General features: G+C 40.5%; 1 protein-coding gene across 1 annotated transcript in view; it reads right to left on the minus strand.

Moving 5' to 3' along the window:
* Positions 1-2,985: 2,985 nt before the first annotated feature.
* The window catches only part of EFCC1 (EF-hand and coiled-coil domain containing 1), a 53,815-nt gene continuing 33,575 nt past the window's right edge, over positions 2,986-23,225 (minus strand). The window contains exons 3-8 of the mRNA XM_074152422.1: positions 17,333-17,475; positions 13,966-14,098; positions 13,516-13,681; positions 7,792-7,950; positions 5,004-5,073; positions 2,986-3,433 (exon numbers count right to left, since the gene is read on the minus strand). Coding sequence (XP_074008523.1) covers positions 3,300-3,433; positions 5,004-5,073; positions 7,792-7,950; positions 13,516-13,681; positions 13,966-14,098; positions 17,333-17,475 — 805 coding nt within the window. The 3' untranslated portion in view covers positions 2,986-3,299. The remainder of the gene's footprint in view (positions 3,434-5,003; positions 5,074-7,791; positions 7,951-13,515; positions 13,682-13,965; positions 14,099-17,332; positions 17,476-23,225) is intronic.

Consider the following 23,225-nt stretch of genomic DNA (forward strand, 5'->3'; position numbering starts at 1 on the left):
CATAAATCTGAATGGCAAAGGTACAAAGTCTGCACTCTCTGAAGCATGCATTAGTATCATGCTGAGTTAATTCTTTTTTATTTTCTAGGGTATTATTTAACTTAAAAATAAACAGCTATCTGTATTCTGTGCTCCAGGTTTTGACAAACATGTACAAGTTGAGGCAGACCTTTGTCTACTGTTTCTGACGCTCTGCTGTCCTTTCGCGAGCTTCATTAGACAAAAATATAATTGTCTAGGTGGGAGGAAAACTGGTCATGAATTGAGCCATCATTGAACTGTCGAACAGACTGGCCTGGAGCAGTGACTGTGGACAGGCCCAGAAAGGGGCTGGCAGCATCCCCAAAGAAATGTGTATTCAGTCTGACCAGTTGCCCGCAAAAGCCACAATTTTAGGGCCACCAGACTACTGTAAAGGACAGTACCACGGAAAATGGGTAGGGGTGTTTCTGCTGGGGTGTTACAGAAGAGCCAGAAAAGTAGAATAGAAAACAAATGGAACTCTGAAAATCCTGGCTTCTTGGAAGTAAAGTGTAATTCAGGAAATAAGGATGATTATCAATTGAATTTCATGCTAAGAAACACATTCTATAGCTTTTGTATTATGCGGAATTATACATAAAATTATTAAGCAAATAAGAGAATGTAAATATTAAAGGATTCAGTGTCTTAACCACCATGAGATTATAAATATAAGAGAAACCCTTCGGCTGGTAATGCGATGTGTCACACACATGCCGTGAATACTTATTGTCATTCTCCATACCAAGCAATTCTATTTTACACAGCACTGTTGGAAAGCGTTCCCTTCTTCTTAACAGTAAGATGGAATCAAAGAATGAAATCTAAACAGCCCTCATCATTGAAACATACCGTGAAGTAGATGAATGGACGGTATCATGAAAGGGAAGAGATTTAAATCCAAGAAATTCAGCAAATGTAAACATAGCAGTGCCAAGGATTTTTTTCTTCCAAAAAGTGTGTACAAATGCCATCAACCTCTTGGAGTAGCTCTGGCCGGAGACGGCCACACCATTTCGGTGCAAAAGTTTTGTGAATCACGGAACGTCTGTGAGGAGTGGTCATTGCCAGGTACTTCGAAGAACTTCAATGAAAATAAATTGGACAACTATTGAATAACTTTATATATCAGGTGGACTTTAGTTTACTAATAGTTAATACCTCATATGAAGTAAAAAATAATGGGAGGAGGAAAATTTTCTTGAAAAATGTAACTTTTGCTAGAATTGTGCAGACCCTCAGGTTATCTCAGTGAGAAATTGGCCAAATGTGTATAGAAATGTGTATGTAGAGAGAGTGGATACAGTAAGTAACATTAATTCAAATGATAAAAGACTCCTGGAGTGCACGAGGGTAGCCATAATCAGGCATGTACTTGCATTATAGTCCTTTTCCTGCAGTGTCTCTTCTGCTAACTCTACACGCAGATCATGCTTATTTAATGATGTGCTGGCATGTTCTCTCTGTAGACATCTACAGTGTTCCTGGGTAGCTCTAAGAGCCACACGAAACATAAAGCTGATACTTATTCTTGTTGTTTTAGAAAATGAACCCAAGCAGGGAACTTACTTGTGCTTATTTTGATTTTTATCTATTTTTATCTGTGCACATTTAGTATATAGATTTTGTAGTACATAGTATTAGCATATAGTTTAGGATATACTAAATAGTATATTATGTTAATATTACATTTAGTATTAGTATACAGTTTTCATTCTTACAGGCTGAATATTGCACTATGTATATCTAATTTATCTTGATGAAAAATCTACATTAAAAATATATATCTATTCTTACAATCTTCCTCTGCTAAACCAGAAAAAAACCCCACCCAGGTAAATCACCATTGAACAGAGTTTGTTCCATTATTTGCAAAACACCTTTTTTTTTCCTCCTTTAAAATGAAATGAAAATATCTATTGCAAATTTTTGTTACCAACATGGCTCTAAATGCTAAGTAATGTATCATGATTTTGGATGGAGGTGTGTGTAAGCTCTACAGTGTATTATGAATAGAAAGGAATAGAAATCTTCTTATTCGCCAGATTGCATTGTGATACGGACCTTATTCCTGTACGAAAACCATTGTCATGGGAAAAATTCATATACCCACAGTTCTAAATTCAATGGTCTTATCTCATTACTGGCATTATCTCAGGAAAGCAATTTCACATTCTTAAAAGATCTACAGTGCATTTTTTAATATCATAAATTCAGTTGGATCATTAAAGAACTCCACTTCTTCAGTTTCTGTGTTTGATAGTTGAATGAAAGAGCAAAAGCATCTTGGAAGCAACCTATTTTCTTCCTTTTGCCCTCAGGAATTATTTTATTGCTGATTAAAATGTTACATGGCACCATGATTAGGCCCAGCATTTTACATTAATTTGTCTGCAAGGGATGCCTAGTTTTGTGTCTCTACAGTTGCATGGAGGGAAATTAAATGAGAGAACAGTCATGGACTGCACGTGTTGTTTGCTAATGCGACAGTGGCAGATGTTGCAAAGTGAATTTTTCAGCCCTTCCTTTCCCTGAGAGCCTGGGAACTAGATTGCTTTGTACCTTTTGCAAGCAGTTAAATGTAACTTTTAATGTAAAATCTAATACTATTGTCAGGAAAGGCTGTTGCAGATTTCTAAGGCATCTCTGTAATTGCAAATATAAAATTCAGCAGAGCAATAACAAGTCTAACTTCAGAGTTAAATAAGGTAAATAATTGAATCACAGACACACACAACCACATTTTATACATGAGCCCTTAAAATTTGCACTACAGGCATACACCCGTGTGTATGTTTATAATACAGTCATTTTGTCCCTTGTACGTTAAGGAAGGGGTTTACTTGCCGGTGATAACACAGGCTGCCTTTTGCTTTCAAATTGAGCTACTACAAAAGCTAGAAACTGTGCCCAGCCAGAGTGCCACCAAGGCTGCAAATCTAAATAGGTCAGGTCAGTGTGTTTGGAATAGTTTTTATTTGGTTGAGGGGTACAGTTACAGGGCCATCACACAAGGATGGTTTGGCTTCCATCAGAGACAGGCACCACTACGTTGTCCTCATGTCACAGGAATGCTCATTCAGGTCAGGAAGGGCTTTGACGTTAGCTGAGGACCTGGCACTCTCCCCATGCCTTTGCTTTCATGGCTGAATTCTTCTATTACTCTTCTCTGTTACTGAGCTCCATTGAATCGGCCAAATCTCATCCATTCATCGTGTGTTTGAAGGAACGAGGGTTGTTGTTTGGCTGGTCGTGTGGGTCATAGTCATCACCACTGCTCAGCAGGAGATGACCAGTGGGTTGGACAAGGACTGGCGACTCCGTGCCTTCTCCATGGGCTGGCTTTGTAAGAGTTCACAGGCCGTCAGCTCCTGGTAAAGCATATCTAGGACTTCAAATAGGTGGGCTTTTCCTTTTAAAAGAAAATTGCAAACATTATAATTTGAACAAAGACAGTTGCAGTTTAACAATCATAACACAAGCTGTTTTCTTCATAGGTGCCATTTCAAGTAATTATCAAAAAATGTCTAAATTCTGAGACCAAATAATGAATTTCCTGTCCCTATACAGATGAGAGTGGAACTGGGTTCAGGGACTGTTTTCTCTACTGGTTCTCTTCCTTCATTCACTGCCCACTGAGTTCTCATATACTTGTGTGAATGAAGACTATTTCGTGTCACAATAAAGAGTTGCCAATCCAGCCATCCACTTAGTCTTGTCAAAGAGGTAGAAGACGTTTGATTACAAAGATTAAGTCATATCAAGTGCACAGCCAGAAAACTGAAGGCAGAGAGGATGAGCCGTTTGTGGCAATGGTGATGCAGAATGGACAGAGCTTCACAAGGTCATTTCTCCTGTTGGTGTCATTTTAGGAAGCTGTGCTGTGCTGCTGTTACAGAGGGAGGTAGTTTGTTCCGGCAGCATCACTTGGAGTTGGCGTTCCTGTGCAGGATCAGTAGCAGTACCTTCTGGACACTTGTGTGCTGTGGATACTAACAGTCTCCCCTTCTCTTGTGCTCACCAGGAGAATATTTGACCTATGGCTCAGATACGGTTTCTCTCTGTATTGGTGTCCCAGAGCCAACAAAGGTCTGTCTTTGCCTTCTTTTCTCTGTGTCCTCTGCAGCCATGCTGGAGCAGCACAGCTTAGCTCTAGGCTGCCTGCGCCCTCAGTTGCTGGACAACAGTAACAACAGGGCTTTGAAACGGCAAAACCCAGAGTGGTTTGTATGTTATTCTCCCTAAATCACTGTTATTAATATTCTCCAAGACTAAACCCTCAGGCCACATCTAGTCTTTGGCTAATCTTGTCTTTGGCTGCTGTCTGCACCTCCAAGCCATGTTCTTAGGCTTGGTACAGGGTGTTCGTTTCTTGAAGGTAAGTACAAACGCTCTGCTAATAGGAACAAAGTAATCAAATCTAAACCCTCGGGCTGTGATCCCTGTATGGTTCCTACAAAGACAGCTCTGGCACATCAGGCCATTGTCAAGGGAGAGGAGTTTGCAAATTTAATTTTTGTAAGAGGAACACAAAAGACTATTATTAGTGTGGGTTTGATCCAGTTTCTTTATAGAAATACTCTGGTTTGTATATTTGTTTGTGTTCCAGCAGAGGAATACAACACGCAGTGGAATAGCAAACCTGATAAATAGCTTTCTTACATACTTGGCCATGTTTTCCACTTTCTCATATCAATGAAGCCATACAGACATTAGTGGGATACTGAATTGTTCCCCTAAGACCAAATTCTAATTAAAATTTGGCTTAAAAAAGCCCTGGATGTGTTCCTGTTTCTGCCATGTCACAGACTAGGGAGCATCACTTTCTATAGGTAATCTTCTTGCATAGTACTTCTTTCTCCCTAGCCTGTCCCCCAGGGTTTGAAATGTCTTTTTCCTACTCATCTGTACATTATCTAGTGTTTTTCCCAAAAGGACGCTTTTCATGTTTCTTGGTCTTTATATGTGATTTATTTTCTTACCAGGTTGGGGGTCACGGCAGGATTCCAAAGTGCTCAGCAAGATTTTCCCCAAGGCTCGCTTAGATATATTCTTTAAAAAAAATAATAATATTATGGCACAAATATGTCATTCACCAGTTTAAATGTATGCAAAAAAATACATGCACAGTGTATTTGCAACTGAAAATTAAACCAAAATGAAACTGAATCCTGATAACACAAGACCTGATATTGGCTTTATTTTCAAGCATTTTATCTTAGATACTGCTCAAATAACAGCAGTTTCTGGAGGGCTTCAGTTCCTTAATATGGCTGTAGAAAGACAAATAGAAGTTATACGATGGAAAATAACAGAATTTTCCAGAGCGTGTGCCTAAACAAATCTAGATGGTGAGGAGCGTAAGCAGGGCATGCACAAGAAAAGCTTATTGGGCCTGTGTTGGAAGGTGCATGGGGTGCAAGGATTTGGGGTGCGATCTCAGACCCATCTGGTCTGGGGATCATTGGGAACCCTTTTAGGTATAAATAAATTAGAAGAGATTGTGTGTGTCATGTGGCAGTCTCACTGTTAGTTATATATTGAGATGTAATAAACGTTAGCCAAAGTGAGAGGGTTGTAAAAACTACTTAGGATTTGGATGGTCTTTTTCAGTTGTAGTTTTTTGTTAGAAACCTGTTGGGATGTTACATAATGTGTCTGGAAATATAAACTCTCTTAATTTGCCATCGAGACACTAATGCATACTTTCTGGGAGATGGTCTTGCAATCAGTTTAATTAACACTTAGAGCGCCTGTATCTGCAGGGACAGGTTGTTCTTGTTAAAACTTCAAGCAGTGCAAATAGAGGGAAGCTGTTCTTGAAGAAGGACGGTGTATCTGCCAGCAGCTCAGGCACTACTGGCCTTGCTTACTGCTGGTCATCCAGTGGGAACTGGGGCATAGTGGAAACCAGTTTGCAGTGGGCTGGGATTACACATGACCTCTGCAACACAGCATGAGCTTGTAATAGTCCTAACATTTCGCTTTGTCATTGCTTTGTAGTAGATTCTGTTGCAAATGAGATGCTTGGAGTATTTAAAACATGAATGTGAACATGCTGGGGGATTGACACCTAAAACCACATTTCTGATGAATAAGCTTCATTTTGTATGAAGCGTATCCCATCAGGGATTTAGGGGATCCTTACTGAACTCTGCTGGGAATGCTGTAAATTATCTTGTTCATTGTCAGCACCGTTGCCTGTATTGGTGCTGAGGGAGCTGGCAGCATGCAGTGGCACGTTTCCAGCAAGGATTAGCCTTAAGTGCTGTTATCACTGAGATATGGCACATCATGTGATGGATTGTCTCCTGAGCAGAAATGATTGGCAATAACTCAACTGACCAGTGAACCACATGTTGAAGTCTTGACATAAGAGGTTATTATGCTTGTTGCCAGTCATAGTCTCTACTAGTTTAAGCCTCCACTGGATTGTTATTGATGCATGTGTCAGTCTTGCAATATGAAAATAGAATTTCCATGTCAAGTGCTAAAATGTTACCAAATTATGAGATACTGTACTTGTTCCCTAGAGTCATCAGTAGAACATGAGCGTACTTCAATCGAAGTAAAGTGATCATCTGAGAAAGCATTCTCATCTCACACAGATTAGGCAGAGCTTTGCTGGAAATTGAGGAGAACCCTCAGTCATTATCAAAGAAATTAGCTGCTGGCAGTGCAGTGTGGCCCCCAACATTCTCTGTGCTCTGCAGGTTATCCACTTCACCGGTCTTATGGCCAGCTGTTACCATTATCATTTCCAAGCAGGAGATTTAAACTTATTTTCTAAAGGACTGAACTGCCATACTGGCCACATATTTCTGGGGTGTTACTACATCAGCTTTTATAAGTCACAGAATCACAGGATGATACGGGGTTGAAAGGGACCTCTGGTGATCATCCAGTCCAACCCCCTGCCAGAGCAGGGTCCCAGAGCAGGCTGCACAGGAACGTGTCCAGGCGGGTTTTGAATGTCTCCAGAGATGGGGACTCCACCACCTCCCTGGGCAGCCTCTTCCAGGGCTCTGCCACCCTCAAAGTAAAGAAGTTCCTCCTCATGTTTAGGTGGAACTTCTTATATTCAAGTCTGTGCCCATCTCCTCTTGCCCTGTCACTGGGCACCACTGAAGAAAGACCAGCCCCATCCTCTTGACACCCACCCTTTAAGTATTTATAAGCATTGATTAGATTCCCCCTCAGTCTTCTCTTTTCCAGACTAAAAAGACCCAAGTCCCTCAGCCTTTCCTCATAAGAGAGATGTTCTTGTCCCCTAATCATCTTTGTAGCCCTCTGCTGTACCCTCTCCAGCAGTTCCCTGTCCTTCTTGAACCGGGGAGCTCAGATTATTAATTGGGTGAGAAACTTCTCACAAAAAAATACTTTTTTGGTATTCAGGAAGGAGTTTTATCCCTTTAATACTGACTCGGTGCCACTGTAGGATGCAGTTAAAAAAGAGTCCTTTTCTAGAAGGAAAAATGATCTTACAGAATCTTTTCTTTCATTTTTGTTATCCTTGTTTCCTCTAAAATTTTGTTTAGAGGATAATGAAAGCTTGGAGATCTAGATCCAAGGAGATCTCCAGGCCTCTTTTAGAAAGTCAGCCATAGAGGTCTAAAAATTTTCTGCAGTCACCAGACAGTTCCCAGGGCAAACACATGTCAAAAGGTTTCCTGGTGTAAAGGACTTCGTAGTGAATATGAACATCCTTTTTAGTTCGGAAGGGACAGTATCAAAACCAGTCTAAGTCTCTGGACTGCTTTCTTGCCATACCAAGTCTCGAAGTTGTTGAAGCAGCTGTAAGACATCCATGAGCTTCTCTTCCACCAGCGACAGCCTAACTCTCTCAGTCTCCAGCATCTGCAGCTCCATCTTCAGCAATTCCGCCTCCTCCACCTTTTGTTGCAGTTCCCCTCGCAATGGGCCTTTCATCTGGACAATGATACGGGAAATTAAAAGCACTGGAGCTTTTCGCTTTCTTGCCCAATAATTGCAAAGCTAATTTCCCCCCTCTATCTGGTAAATGTCAGTTCACTCCAGAAGGTTATTTTGAAAGGAAGTACATTTCTTTAACGTATTACATGAAGTGCAGAATCAATAGTTGCTAGGAAATGCATGCTTTGCTCCTGCACATAATGGCAGTTCATTCAACACTGGATGCAAGCAGATAATTCAGAAATTCTACGTACAAGCATTACTATTGCAGTTTTCTAATCTTTTGCATTCCTGTCGTCCTCAATAAAGCATAACTAATTTGTGTGCCCTCATCAATGCGGTCATATTTTTGTCTTGCAACTCGTACATATAAATCATGGGTACATTCAGAGAAACAAGAAGGTAAAGAGCTAATTTCGTCTAATTACTTTGGTTTAAAAAACCAAGTGTCTTAAGGAAAATGAAAATTAAGATTCTGGTTCTGCAAAACACTGGCGGGCCTGCTTGGTGAAGCCCTGATTTACAGCTAAGCACAGAAAAGTCCAGCTTCAACAAGACTTTGGAACCCTACAGAAACCCTGGGCAGGGGTGTCTCTGCAGCCCTGGCCCGCTGAGGACCTGTCATTGGCTCAGACCCCCCAGTGTTAAAATGTTCAGGATATGAAATGTTGCTTTTGTTTCAGTGCAAAAATCTAAGTGACATATTTTTGAACTACAAAGCTGCTACACCGTTTGCAAAAGTAAATCACAGACCCAGGCCTGTTGCAGATACGTGGCCAAGTTGCCAAAAAGAGCCCGAAAAGCGTTCCCTGGAAAATATGTTGCTTAAATATTAATTTTGGACCTTTGAGACTACAGACAAGATTTCGGGTTTATTAATAAAAGTAAACATATCTCAGTCATTACTGTGCCCAGCATTCTGAAATGTTACCATTTTTTGCAATTTCTTGTTGCAAACACAATATAAATTTATTTATTAATATTACACTGAGGAACCAAATCATGTGGGCTAAATGCCAAATTTGCTGGCTCTGTTGAACTCGAAAAGCTGAAGGCCTTAATATGCACACTATTTAATAGATTTCTTTTTGGAGGAAATTTGTATCCTAATGAATTTTAATAAACGGGAAGGAATTTCAGTTCCCTAAAACAGAAGTGTCAGACTGAAAAAAAGAAAACAACCCCTGATTCACACTGTGCCTTCTAGAAGGTCATTTTAGTTTCTGACAGTGCTAATAGTATGTATTAGTTGGCATTAACTCCCCCATCAGATGGAAATCAGCCCTTTCCATTAGCTCTCCATGAGCCCGGTGAGGTGCTCCAGCTCCTTGGAGCGATACAACAGCTCCAGAAGTTTGGATCACTTCATCTGCTCCATCTGCCAGACAATGATTTCAGCAGCCCTGTCTCAACCCCCCTTTTAGATGAATATAGTAACATTTTCCTGTGTGGAGAGCCAGCTTTGTTACGACCAGTGTGGCAGCAGTCCCACTGAGACCTAACAAATGCTCTAGAGGCTGTGGGAGGTCTTCAATGAATTAACCATGTGGTTTCCTTTATTATATTGCAGATTGGCTCCTCATTGTAGATACCACCTGGCACAGCTACGTACTAGAACACATGAAGCAGTTAGGGTCCTCTGCACAGCTGAAGCGGTGACGTATCAAGTAGCGGAGAGGTAAAAAGGTAATAATTTTTAAGTGTAAAATAGACTTTCCCAATATGCAATTTGACAGATGCTGATGGAAATTCCTAATGGGTGCCCATCTATCCTGGTCCTGCACCTCTAATGTCACTGATCTGCTGCTTTAGTCGTGCTGGCAGAACCGCCCTTCTCGGGAGGCTGCACGGGGACACCTCTGTCCTCCCCTGGCTGCTGCTGACGGGCTCTCGGCCGTGCAGTGGGTCTCCCGTACAAACACCAACAGGAGAAACAGAAGCTTTTCTCTTTAGTATGCATGTCACTTGAGTTCCCCGGAGCTGGCTCGTGCCATGACCAGCTGCTCAGTTTTTCTAGAGCGCAGAGGCAATATGCTCAGCTGAGTGCCACTAGTCATACTTGGGCACAGCATTTGCTGTGGCTGCTGCCTCTTTTTCCTCTTCAGTTTGACTGCTCCTACAAAGCCCTTTTTGTTTGTGTTTCCTATGCTATAGCCAGTCAACTGCTTTCCATGGCAGCTGTACCTTAACAGCGCCCTGCTCATATATCAGGATGCTAGTTTCCCGATACTTTTATTTCATTTATATGTATGGGTATGCTGGTTTTTTGGCTATTTGTGCTTGAGACAGTGGCTCAGTGTACCATTAACACATTCTCCCCCATTGTTTTCCCTAGCTTGGTTGCATCTAGCATCTGTTCTTACCTTAACATTTGCCGTAAGATAATGACGATGGTTAAGCATAACCTGGTTTTGAAACTTAGATACCGAGGAGGGATGGTTGGTAGTTAAGTCTTAGGGCTTGGAGGAGTGGGGTTTGGTTCTAGCTCTGTCAAAGTCCCTCGGCAGAGACTGATTTTGGAGCTGTGCCTTGTCTGTGAAACAGAAATATTGCCTTGCTAAATACCAGTTTTGAGAATAAGTCAGCTGCTGGTATCCAGCCCTCTTACAAAAGAGGGTTAATGGCATTGGGAAGATCTGAGCTCTGGAGCAGTGTGTACAAATACATCTAGGACAATGAATAATTAATATGTAAAAAAACACAAAATCCCTCAAGGAATGTAAGAGAAAATCATTCTATTGTATTTTCTACAAAAGTTAAGGAGGTTCTCATATTAGAGCCATTTTCACAAGGAATGAACCTGAGGAACAATTTTCAAAATGGGGAGAAAAGTACCAGAAGGGCAGAATGAAGTGCTGAGCTGTGTTGTGCAGGTTATCTTTTACATCATTTCACCCCCAGAGGACTGGAGGGTGGCAGATGGAGCACCAGTTTTTAAGAGAAGCTACAGGGATTACCTGAGGAACAGCAAATCACCTCAAGAGTATCAGAAATTCTGTCATGCAGAGCGATAGGAACTGTGATGGAGAAGGGACTTGGTGAATACATAGATAAACACAGTGAGGAATCTGTTAGATTTCTTTGAAAGGGTCTATGATATATATGAATAATGTTAATTCAGTTAATAGAGTGCATTTTGAATCTGCAAAAAGCTTTTGATAAGATTCATCTCCAAAGACTTAAAAAAAAAAAACCACAAAAAAAAACCCAACAACAAAAAGTAACTGCGATGGGGCAGTAGCACAGACCCTGCCATGGCCGTACAGCTGGAGTTCATGGTGTTGAATAGCTACGGGCAATAAATATCAGATGAAATTCAGTGTCAGTAACACAAAGTAAGGCATGTAGGAGAGATACACAATGTTGTACGTATGCAGTGAGGATGGCTGCCACTCAAGAAGGAGATGCAGAAGAGCTGTAATCTCCTGAAAATAGCTCAGCGGTCAGCAGAGATCAAAAGGATACATGCAGGGAGCTCTTAGGAAAGGAACTAGGGACAAACCAGAAACTATGATTATGCCGTGAAGGGCTGGCATTTGAATACTAAGCACATTTTCAGTTCTTCTCATTCAAAAAGGGTAATAGAGCTTGAAAAGTACATGGAAGAATAAAATAGAATAACAGAAGTAAGCAATGGTTTCTATACCGGGGAGCTGAGGGAGACCGGGAATCGTGATAACTGGAACAGTATTTCTGGTGCTAAAAGTCTGTAAAATTATGAAGGAAAGACCATTTGCTGATTCCCAAGCATAAAAATGAAGTGACAGTGGATGATTGGGCTGCACATTTAAAGCTAACAAAAACAAATCCTGAAAACCTGTTCCTTTCTAACCACTATGTGGAGTCCTTGCCCCTGAGATACCAAAAGTGTCACTAGCTTTAAAGAAAGGAAAGGTAAATTCATGGTAAATAGCTCCGATACTGGCCATTAAACGCAATACTCCGTGCAACATCCTGTTCAAGATGTGTCTGTCCCTCGTGTACCGGGAGCCAGGTAAGTAATACCAAGAGGAAGACCCTCTGTGCTGTTTCTCATTGCTTGTCTCTAAGCAGCTGCTGCTTGCCATCAGGCGTATGAGATTAGGATGAACTTTTCATTTGACCCTGTATGGCAGGTCATAAACTAATTGTCTTTTTAATTAAGCTGGCAGTTGGTATGTGAGCTTTTATGGAAAATCATTGGCATTTGCAACACTACCCTTGGCAGCCTATCACTTTATTTTTAGAATTCACTCATGTTTTCTCCATCTATTATTCCCAGATCCTGACACCTTCATCACCCTGTCTGCGGTAGAAACTATTTTTAAATATTAGGTTGTTGGAAAGCAGCACTTTCTAGACACGACAAATCTCAGAACTCTTTTGTCCCCTGATTTTACACTCTTAAACTGAAGCAATTCTTAATCTCTATTTGAGAGTGTTGCTTTTCACTTGCCTGCTGAGATTGTTACTTTTTAGCTTTGTTGGTATTTGTCCAATTTCCAGCATGAAGCTGGTCCAAATAGATGTATCTAGAGCAATGTATAAGGTAGTTTTGTCAGGTCATCAGAGAAAGCGTCATTGGTGGTTTATTTATTAAGCCAATATATTTATTTGCAAGTTAGATGAGAGACAGCATTTCTCAGTCTTCCAGTTTGCTTTGTGTTGATTACAATAAGTCACCTTTTTGAAAGCCATTACTTATGACTTGTCTGTCTCTTTTGTAGCATTAAAAAAACCCCAACAACCTATAACTGCACACAAGAAATAAATGCTGGCTAAATAAAAGTAAGAGAGGTGATTCTTTGCTCTGGTGAGACCTCACCTGGAATACTGTGTGCAGGTCTGGAGCCCTCAATATAGAAAGGACATGGACCTGATGGAGCGGGTCCAGAGGAGGGCCACGAAAATGATCAGTGGGTTGGAGCACCTCTGCTACGAGGACAGGCTGAGGGGGCTGGGGTTGTTCAGCCTGGAGAAAAGGAGGCTCCGGGGAGACCTCATAGCGGCCTTCCAGTACCTGAGGGGGGCCTACAGGAAGGCTGGGGAGGGTCTGTTTACAAAGGCCTGCAGTGACAGGATGAGGGGCAATGGTTTTAAGTTGGAGAAGGGGAGATTTAGATTGGATATTAGGAAAAAGTTCTTTACCATGAGGGTGGTGGAACACTGGAACAGGTTGCCCAGGGAGGTGGTTGAGGCCCCTTCCCTTGAGATATTCAAGGTGAAGCTCGACGAGGCCCTGGGCAACCTGGTCTAGTTGGGGGTGTCCCTGCTGACTGCGGGGAGGTCAGACTAGATGACCTTTGGAGGTCCCTTCCGGCCTGGACCAATCTATGAATCTATGAATCTCAGCCAGCTGGAGGGATTTCTGGGAAAGTCCCTGTGCTCCCAGAGGAGCTGGGTGTCTTGGGATCTGTGGACATCCAGAGCTGAGATGTTTGAGTTGACGAACTAACGGCACAGAGAGAAACATCAGCAACAGAGAGCAGAATGGCCCAAAATAAAATATAAATGCATATGGATATAAATGGAGCTACTCAAAGATCCGTAACTGACTCTTTCACACTGTTTGGCCCCTGTTACCTCTTCCAAGTTTGTTTCCAGCTTCTTCACTTGGTGCCCCTTAAGCTCCAGCTGCTCAGGGAGCTGCGTGACTCTCTCTGTGAGCTCCACAGGGGCTGTGTCATAGCCATCCCTGTTGGTGCTCTCCAAGTAAGACATCAGCTTTTTCCACACTTTTTCATCACATCTATAGACATAAAAAAAGTAAAATAAAATCAGTGAAACCGCACAATGAAGGTCCATGTTTGTAAAAGTCAGTCTTCCTGCAAAACTCCTAGCAGCACAGATCACAAAGGGGTGCCCAGCTGACACCCATTAAGAGGGTAAGTCCAGTGTGTTATTTCCCATGTGCTGTAAAGGATGAGGTCCTACTAATTTTGCTCCATAGTGATGCTGCTTCTTACTGAAGCCATAGTGCCTTCAGGTCACAAAATAATCTCTGGAAAAATAGCATTGATTGTAGAAACCTACCCTCTGCCGCAGCAAGGGAGCTTGGCCATGATTTTCTTCATTTGCTCCACCTGGGCTGGCTGGTCCCCTGCCCACTTCTCGTCCTCTTCATCGGAGGCAGCCTGGCCCTCCACGGAGCGGAACAGCTGATCCTCTGCTCGAGAAACCAACAACCACTTAGAACTAATCAACAGCCCTGATGTGCTCCAGCTGTGGCATTTTATACTCCCGAGGCTGAGCAGGAAAGAAGGGAGATTTTAAAAACCCCAGTCAAACAGAACACAGGGTCCTTCAGCAGCCGTAGAGAGGGCTTTAAAGCTAAGGCAGCCCCAGCAAAGGTTGTTATTTTAAGAGTCTTGAATACTTCAGCAGGCGTTTGCAGGTAACTTGTAGCTGTTCCACTTAAATTCTCTTATTTCCTTTAAGTAGCTTTAACATAAGTGTGAATGGCCAGTGTACGACTGGGGGGGCAATTGCTATTGCTGTCCATGTATACAATGGAATATACCCCTCTCAAGAGGAATGAGAAACTATTGTACTGTGTAAGATTATTTTGCATAGTCATTGTACTGGTTGAACACATAGAGTGCAGGAATTTGATAGAAATGGTCTTTAATTCATTCCCTTACAGTGTTTGGTAGGAACAGCAGTTTTAACGTATAAATGTATATTAGATGTATAGCTATCTAAAGTTTAGTTATATCTTTTTTTACTTAAACGTAATGTCTCCTCACATGCCAGATAAATTATAAATGAACTGTCTGCAATACATATAAGCATACATGTACTGTTATAGTAATATCTCAGTACTTTTATAGCTGAATCTTATAAAAAATAGTGCATTTAACTCCTTTTTATTGTAGGGGAATATTTACTGGGACTTAAAGAATTATCATGATGCTTGTAGCTTAGAGAGTCGTTAGAAACAGTGAGTACGTGAAACGCACTGGTCGCATCTTTATTCTGAACACTTACTTTGAGTTGATGTCAGGTTAAGCCAATGTCAACATGATTTTAAATTTTATAATTATTTACCCTAATCACTGTCAGGCAATTAAACAGGTTTAATGAATTCTAAGAGAGTGATCAAGTCAAATGCTGTTATTTCTTCAAACCCTGAATCCTATCAGACCTGAAGAAGTGTTGCAGGTGTTGTGCGTGTTCAGCTCCTTCAGCAGAGGAAAGGGGGGCTCAGGGGGATGAGTCTCAGGGAGATAATTCTCTGTCTCACTTCAAGGACACAAGCACCTGCTGGTTGGCAGGGTCCCCTTCAGAGGGCGGTCGTGTTCCATCCACCACCGCACCATCCTCCCTCCTGCTGGTCTCTTTGCAGCAGCAAAGGAAAAATAGCCTGTTTTTTTGTGTTTTTCTTTTGGTTGATGCTCGGCATATGTTCGTTATTGCAATTTTCATTCCAGTAGCATTAAATGTGCCTAATTTATAGGTTATCGTGTTCAGTTATTTATTGCCGAAGAAGGAACAAAGCTTAGTTGCGTACAGCATTGCTCTTTAATTAGAGAATGTGTGCATTTTCATGGCAATCCTTACACTGTACAAGCTAACTTATTTGAAGCGCTTCCTGTGAGGCTGGCACTGCCAAACAAAAAAAGCCCCAAACCCAACTTTCTATTTTCAATCTGTAGTGAACTTTTTCTGTTATTTATTTTCTTGCCATAGGAGTTCAAAGGGATAACAATCAGAGTTTACAACTGCTGTGGCAGCGATGAGAACTGATCGCCTGACACTGTGGACTCTTTGAAGAGCTTCAAATTGGTATGTTTAATCCAGTAAATCAGTTGCAGCATCTGGAATAGCAGAACAATCAGATTGGGTTTGTAAGAATGGAGGAAATCTTCTACATCCCCTTATGGGTTATGATTAGCAGGACTGGAAACCAGAGAGGAAAAGCAAGACTTCTTACACATCTCTGCTAGCATTAAGCCAGTATTTTATTAAAGTTCTTCTACTAAACTAATATTTTAAAAAAATATTTTGTCAGTAGAATCATAGAGCACTTTATTATTGTGATGTTTAGGCATTAATTTGTAAACTAGCTAATGTAGAATAACTTACCAAATACCATTGATGCAAGTGCTTTTCTGCTCTAAGAAATTCACATTTATTGCAGTATGTATGAAAAATAGAAATAATTTTGTGTCTAGACTTATTTAGCTCGCATATCTTGGTTTATCCCAGATGCTCACACAACTTTTTTATTCATTCAACTTTCTGAGTTATTTTTCTTTTCCACCTGACTAATCCTTTTTATTTGACGGAACACTTTTTTTCACATTTTTAAAGCTATAAACCTACGATTTATTAGTTTTTAAGGCCTTTGCTAAGGAGCTGTTTGTACTTGAAATGTGGGTAATGTAGGTTAGACATGGGAACTGTCTTTAAACTGGCAAAGAACCTGATTTGATAAAAGTAGGTTTATTTTGTAAGTGGAACCACATGGAGAACATGCTATGATGTTAATTGTATTTACATGTCATTATTTTTAGTATTGTTGAGCAGCTGCCAGCTCTATTCAATACATACCTAAAATCTAATTTTTTTTGTCAGTACGTACAGCTCTCTAGCCTGCAGTAAAGATGCCTTGGTACTTACAGTTAATTTCAGGTGGTTTTGTCTTCTTTGAACTAGATGTGTTAAAAAAATATTTATATAAAAATCACTGAAGGTAAGTCCAACTTACCAGACTTTGCATTTGCTGTCTCCTTCATAAACCTAGCATAAATGTGTCTCAGCATTACAGCAGCTAAATGATGAGCCCCCTCCCCAAACTGCTGTGTCTTTGAGAGCCCTTGTAGCTGTCATCTCTACAGAAGCCTGGTCAAGGTCACTGAGGAGAGCCAGCCTTGGCAAACCCAGCGATTTTAGACTTTAAAGAATACTTCCTGCAGTCACATGAGAAATCACAAGTGTGCAGTGCTGTGGCAGTAGTTAGTGCTACATGCACTAAACAGGTTGGGTGCTTTCAGAGTTACCGAAGGGGCTGGGATGCTTTCAAAGAGCATGACTGGACAGAATATTAACTGCAAATGGTTTCCTTGGAAATTATTTTAGCTGAAGTTCTGAGTTTCATTTACAAAAAACTGAAAACTTCATATTTTTAAGCCAGAAAAATGGTTTTGTGAGGTGAATCATAGGGAAAAAAAGCAGTTTTAAATTATAGCTGTGACTTGTTCAGTCTTTCATCAAACATAAAATTCTGTGGGGAGTGAGAAGTAGAAAGCTGGGATATTACCTTTTGTGTAGGTCTAGGATTTCAGTATTCGTTAGGATTTGTTTGTAGCTTTGGTGCTTTAATATCTGTATTAGTTTTTCTGTTGAGGATCTTACAAATCAGTGAGGAAATAAAGTAGTTGGGTGGTGGGTTTGATACCGTTCTCAGAAATCCCAGCTCCACCAGTGGGAGAGTGTCGATCTTGCACAACGGCCAGGCAGTATCTTCCCTCTGGTACGGCTGCTCCTGCTTTCTGCGCTGGGCTGCTGCTGGAGGGGAGCGGAAATCTCATGATTTCCGACCTGGAAAAGAAGGATAAAGTAAAGCGGACTTGTAGGAAAGCTGACAAACCGAGGTGAATGCGCACAGCGTAGAACATGAGTGACTTGGAGTGAAATTGCTCAGACTTGCTATAGAACAACAGGGGTATCTACCTTCAGCCCCTGTAAAATTGAATGCCTGAGGGCTGCGTTTGGTTGCTTCACTAAGAACCAAAGGAAGGTAGAATTCAGCTGTTCTTTAGGTAATTAGAACTAAATATTACTTGCAATTTTTAGTTCAGGTCACAGACATCTAGGAACTACATATGGAATTGGTCTACTCTGGCCATAACCTCTCCCTTCTCCACTGATGGTGATACGACAGTGCCCGTTTCATTTTTACCATGGGCACCAGAACACCATAGCTCAGGTTGCAAGTCCTGGTACGTGCTGGTACTGGAAACTGGTGCTCAGACTTAGAAATGTCAGGCAGTTTTGATCTAAGTCTTCCCAATGCTGGAGACGAAGCAGTGTCAGAGGCTGAAAAGTCAAAAAGGGTGATACATATGAGTGACACATCTGAAAACCAGCAAGTTATAGGTAAGAAGTATCTCAGCAATGGGCTTCTGAATTGCTGACTATCTCATTTGAAATGGTGTATTTTTCTGAGCGGAATGGAGAGAATATTACATCTGTGTGTTTTAAAGGGAATCCCTTTCAAGGGATGATACACAGATCAAATAATGTAAGCTGATGAATACAAGTCCCGAAACTTGCCAACAAAATATATTTTGAAAAAAAGTAATTTAATTCAATGAAGGACAGTGATTGCTCAGACTGAGGAACTTAGTTACCTAAATGGACAGGACTGGGGGAATACCTTCAAGGAAACTCAGGGTAACACATGTTGGAGGAAAAATCCAGAGTATATTTACATGGAGTTGAGTTGAAAATGTTCTTACTCTTTTAAGAAAAGACCCGGACGTGTAACACAGCACATGTCATTCTTCGTAGTAAAATGGAAGCTTATACTGCACACGAAACAAAATCTAACGAATCTAATAACATAGATTTATTTTCTAACAATGTAATAAAATATTACATTTTGGAAAGAATGGGGGTAGAATGTGAACTGACAGTTGTATTGATTCCATTGGAGCTACTATTCTCTATTGGAATACATTTGGGTTGGGTCAGTTTGGCTCTGCTACCTGCCGTTTCATAGGGATGTACTGAAAGGCAGTGTCACTATTTTAGAGGAAATACAATGGAAGTATGCAATATAGTTGACAAAGGAAATTAATCCAGACAGTCCTATTTACATGCAAAATTGTAGAGTCCATGAAATTGAAAGGCTACACATAATACTGAATTTAATTTGGGAGTCTTGTTTTTTCACACAATATACATAATATGTAACTTAATTCCACAAAATGTTACTGAAATCAGAGCTATGAAGAATTTAAGAAATTAGACTTATAATGTAGTAAGAAATGCATAGTTATGTTGGATAAATGGAAATTTGGCATATCAATCTGCACATGTAAGGTTTATATCAAATGTTCTCCGAGGTACAAATAAGCTACCTCTCAGGTACCGCAGCTAAATGAATGCCAAGTCCAGTCCGTTACAAGCTTGTGTATGTTGTGTAATGTAATATTGTACATTTCCATTGCTTCCTCTTTTACTATTTAGAAAACTGTTTACTTTCAATGGTCACATCAGGGTATTTTCCAATGTAGGCCCTATAATAATGTGGTTATAGTTTTCCCAGCAGGAGCTGTCATGTAGTTCACAAAGAATCTCTATGCAGAAGAAAGCAAACCAAATTCAGGAGTCTTCTAGTAAATTAAGTTCCCTCCAAATTCCCCCTAAGATTAGTTTTGGTCTGGTGAATATTGAATATTCCTTGTACTTAACGCATTAAATGTTCATCAACAAAAAGTGAGTTAAAACACTTAGCGAATTGGTTCTGCTGAACCAAGTTGTATAACATGTTTTTGTACAAATCTCCTAAATAACTTCCTGTCCGTAGATCCATCCACTGCTAGAAACGGGACTGTAGCTGTAGTAATAGAAAAGCTGATGCCAAGTTAGAGATAAGTATCGCAGAGAGCTTTTGTTTAATCTAACGCAGCTGCTCTCAGTTCCTGATGAACCACTCCGATATTGGTTCCCTTGTTGCTTGTGAAAATATACTAAATAAATAAGGTGGTGAATTTAACAGCAACAGTCAGTATTTCAAAATACCTGTGGGGACAGAAGCTGAGGTAACACATGCTGAGGAACCAGCACTTTTTTACCCCTGAGTAGAGCTGACTGCAGAAAAACTAAGGACATATTTCATTTACAATTGATGGTGGTGTTTAGCTTAGCAACAATTGGATTTCCTGTAAAGTCAAGGGAAATAGCAGGCTCCAGAATGGAGCCTGGCTAGTCATTTACCTTCATTAGTTCTGGAAAAAATAATTATGAAGTAGTGCACAAATAGCAAACACTGTTAAGCTTGGGCATTCAAAATGGGAGCTTCTGGAAGCATCACAAAGCTTCACCGTTCTGGGCAATTACTGAGGAATACAGTAGCGCTTCACAGGAATATTATGTTTTCTTTTTCTGAAATGTGCTAATTTCCTTCATTTTAAGACCAAAATATTTGGTGGTCTGGTACTCGGTAAGAATCCTTTACAATCTCTTGAGGACTGTAGCTGGCATTGTGCAGATTGTTCTCTTAGTTTTGAGCTGCAGTATAGTTTACATCTGTTTGGATTTCAGAGATTCCTCTAGTTAGTTCACAGAATACAGAGATGTTGACATTTCAGTGAATATTCACCGTAGTCTCCAAGTTGGTTAAGATTTTTAACCCCTAAAGCATTGAGACTATTCAAGTATCGTGAAAACCTTTTCTAGCACAAGTGGGTAAATGCTGTGATGTTTCATGGAAGATCTGCTGGTGGGATTAACTTCTTGCATCTGGCAGCCTGGCTTCAATTGAGCTTGCAGTCTGAGAAATGTTAAGAAGTTTGGTGGAAAAAAAAACAATCCTTCCTATAACATTCAGGACTTAAAACAGCAGATTTCCTCCGCTTAAGATGAGATTCAAAACAGACCTAAATAATGGCTCTTGCTTCTCTGTAGTTCTTGTAAGGGAACTTATTATTAGTTGATGAAATACAAAGTACAAACTCTGATTATTCTCTAGTAATTTTCTGGAGAGGACTTCATCAGCTCTCTCTTAGTGTGGAGAAGTGAAAGGAGCCATATAAGTTTTGTTAGGTCTTTCTGCCCAATGTATTGCATAAAGACAGACATATTTGTCTTCCCTAGAGATGTTCATCTGGGAAACTAGAAAGAAATTAAGTTTTGAGCAAGGGTTTTCAGACCCAGGTGCTCCACAGTTTAAATCTTGGTGCTGGCACAGGCTCTATCATTTGCATCAAATCCCATGGTGCCTTAGTTTCTCCAACAGAAGAAATATAGCAAAGATAGCGTACCTTACACCCTAAATGAAAAGGCAGCACAGATTAAGATACAGCCTTGTTTTCTATAACATGGAAATTATTTCAAGGTGTTTAGGAAAGGAGCAGATTTAAGTGTGCATGAAGGAACATGTGGCCAGACAGGCTGGAATTTCAGAGCGCATCCAAGCCAGAGAAAAATGAAGAAAAAAGCAAGCAGCAGCATGAGTATATACACAAGTTAAATAAAACACCAAGAGATTTTTATTTTTAATATTTGATCAGCCAACATATAATGTCAAGGATCTGTTGGAAATAAAAAAACTGGAAATTTGTTGGTTTGGTACGTCTTGCCAAGACTCCAGTACAATGTGATGCCGGGCACTGGTTTATCCACAGTAGTGACCAGGGAAGGACAGGACCAGCAGCCTAGTGACAAAGTGAAGGGAGGGGGAATGTCCTGTGCCATAGAGTACCAAAGGAGGGATGTACAAACACAGCTGTCATCCAAAATCAATATAAGATGATAACTTGCCAACTTTGTTGCCAAAGATGAGGAGGAAGAGCTAGAGATCTTTTGGGCCGTACAAAAACTGGGGGGGGCGGGGGGGCAAATGGGCTGCTAATACTGCCCATGGAGCTGCAAGGGCAAATTTACTGTTCCTTTAAACTACAACTAGAAACTAAACATGAGAAGGATTGAAGAAGGGTCTCGTTGGAAATCTTGAACAGAACTAGAAGAATGGCATTAAGGACACTAATGAATATTTGCTGTCTATTGGATGAAACGGGCTTCTTTTAATTTTGCCATTGCTATAGGATCCTGCATTTACCTTGGAGGCTATTGCAAATTTCTGACTGGATTTTCTCTGTTTTTTGGACTTTAAAGCAGATGTAACCAGTCAGTACAGAAGGTTTAATTTCTTAGGGTTGCTTCATGCTTCTTAGTTTATTGTTGAAGTACCCAGCATTTCATCCTCCTTCCCAAGTGAGGTGATGGAGGCATGAATGGAGTTGTGGTGCTCTTGGGTACCAGAACAATGAAACACCATGATCTCCTGATTTCTCATCATGTGATTTAACCACTAGGTCATTTTTTTTCTATCTGGGAGCTTTTTATTTTCTTTAATGCCAAATCTGCACTCTTGTTTTTTCAAGTGGCAGAGGTTTCAGGATTTAAAGAGCAGCATAACGAAGGAGACCAACTGATGTGTTTTCGCTGTCATGGTAAATGCTAAAAGGAGGAATCTTCACTTATTCCCAAACATAGGTTTAATTCTTTTCTCATTGGTATTCATACAGCATCAGCTGGGTCTTCATAAATGAGAAGAAGAGTGAATAAACAGCACATTTGTTTAGGGCAAAGATCAGAGGGGAGAGTAGCGCTGGAGACGCCTGGGAAGCGTTTGTGAAGGGCGCAGAGTGGCCGGGCTTCCATGGAGACAGGCAAATGGTCCACAGGCATCTTCAGGCCTTTGTGCTGAAGATAATGGGCAGCTCCAGAGAAGGAAAATTGAAGAGGGGAGAGTTTGCAAAGTAGTGGACCTTAAAGTAATGTCCATGACTAATTGGCTTTTAATTGGTGCTCCTGTTATTGTTATGGAAACTTCTAACTGCAACAAAACCCACCTGCTTCTGGCACTAAACAAATCTTTAACTTCAATAATTCTTGACTAATAAAATAACTCTGAGGAATTACTTAGCTTCATCTTCATAAGCCTTTAACTAGTCTCTTTTAGAGACATGTTTGGAGCAGATCAAACACCTGTGCGAATCAAACTGAGCTATAATTTATTTTAAAAGTGTATGACTTATGCTTTTTAACCAAAATGAGGTATGACTTTTATTTTTGTACTATTTTGCCCAAACTGTCAAAGGGAACTCAGAATGGTTTCAGTTTTGGCTTATCACCTACAGGGAATGACAGACTTGAGAAGGTGTGCATATTTTTATTTCTGACTTTTCGTTTAACATTCAGATCAAATATGTTTTCACAATGGAGCTAAGTGTCTGTAGGTTTTCTGAATACATGTCTTTGGCTGGTGTTGTAGGCTCTGAACTCCTCTCCAACAGAAATTGTATGAATGAATTTTCTATGATCAATTCAGATTTTAAATTGCTTAATCTCGGGTTTTAAATTGCCTGATCTGTAAAGCATTAAATATAAATTTTTAAAGTATGAATTGTTAGTAGCTATAATAAAGATGACTAAATATCCCGGATTTATACTGCAATCAGTCGAAGTTTGTAGCTAAAGAGCCTCTATAATACTTGTTATAGTTCTGGGAGGTTTCCTGTTATCGGATGATTTTTATTTTCTTGCCAAAATCACCATCC

Source organism: Numenius arquata, chromosome 8 (assembly GCF_964106895.1).
Source record: "Numenius arquata chromosome 8, bNumArq3.hap1.1, whole genome shotgun sequence".
NCBI lineage: Eukaryota > Metazoa > Chordata > Aves > Charadriiformes > Scolopacidae > Numenius > Numenius arquata.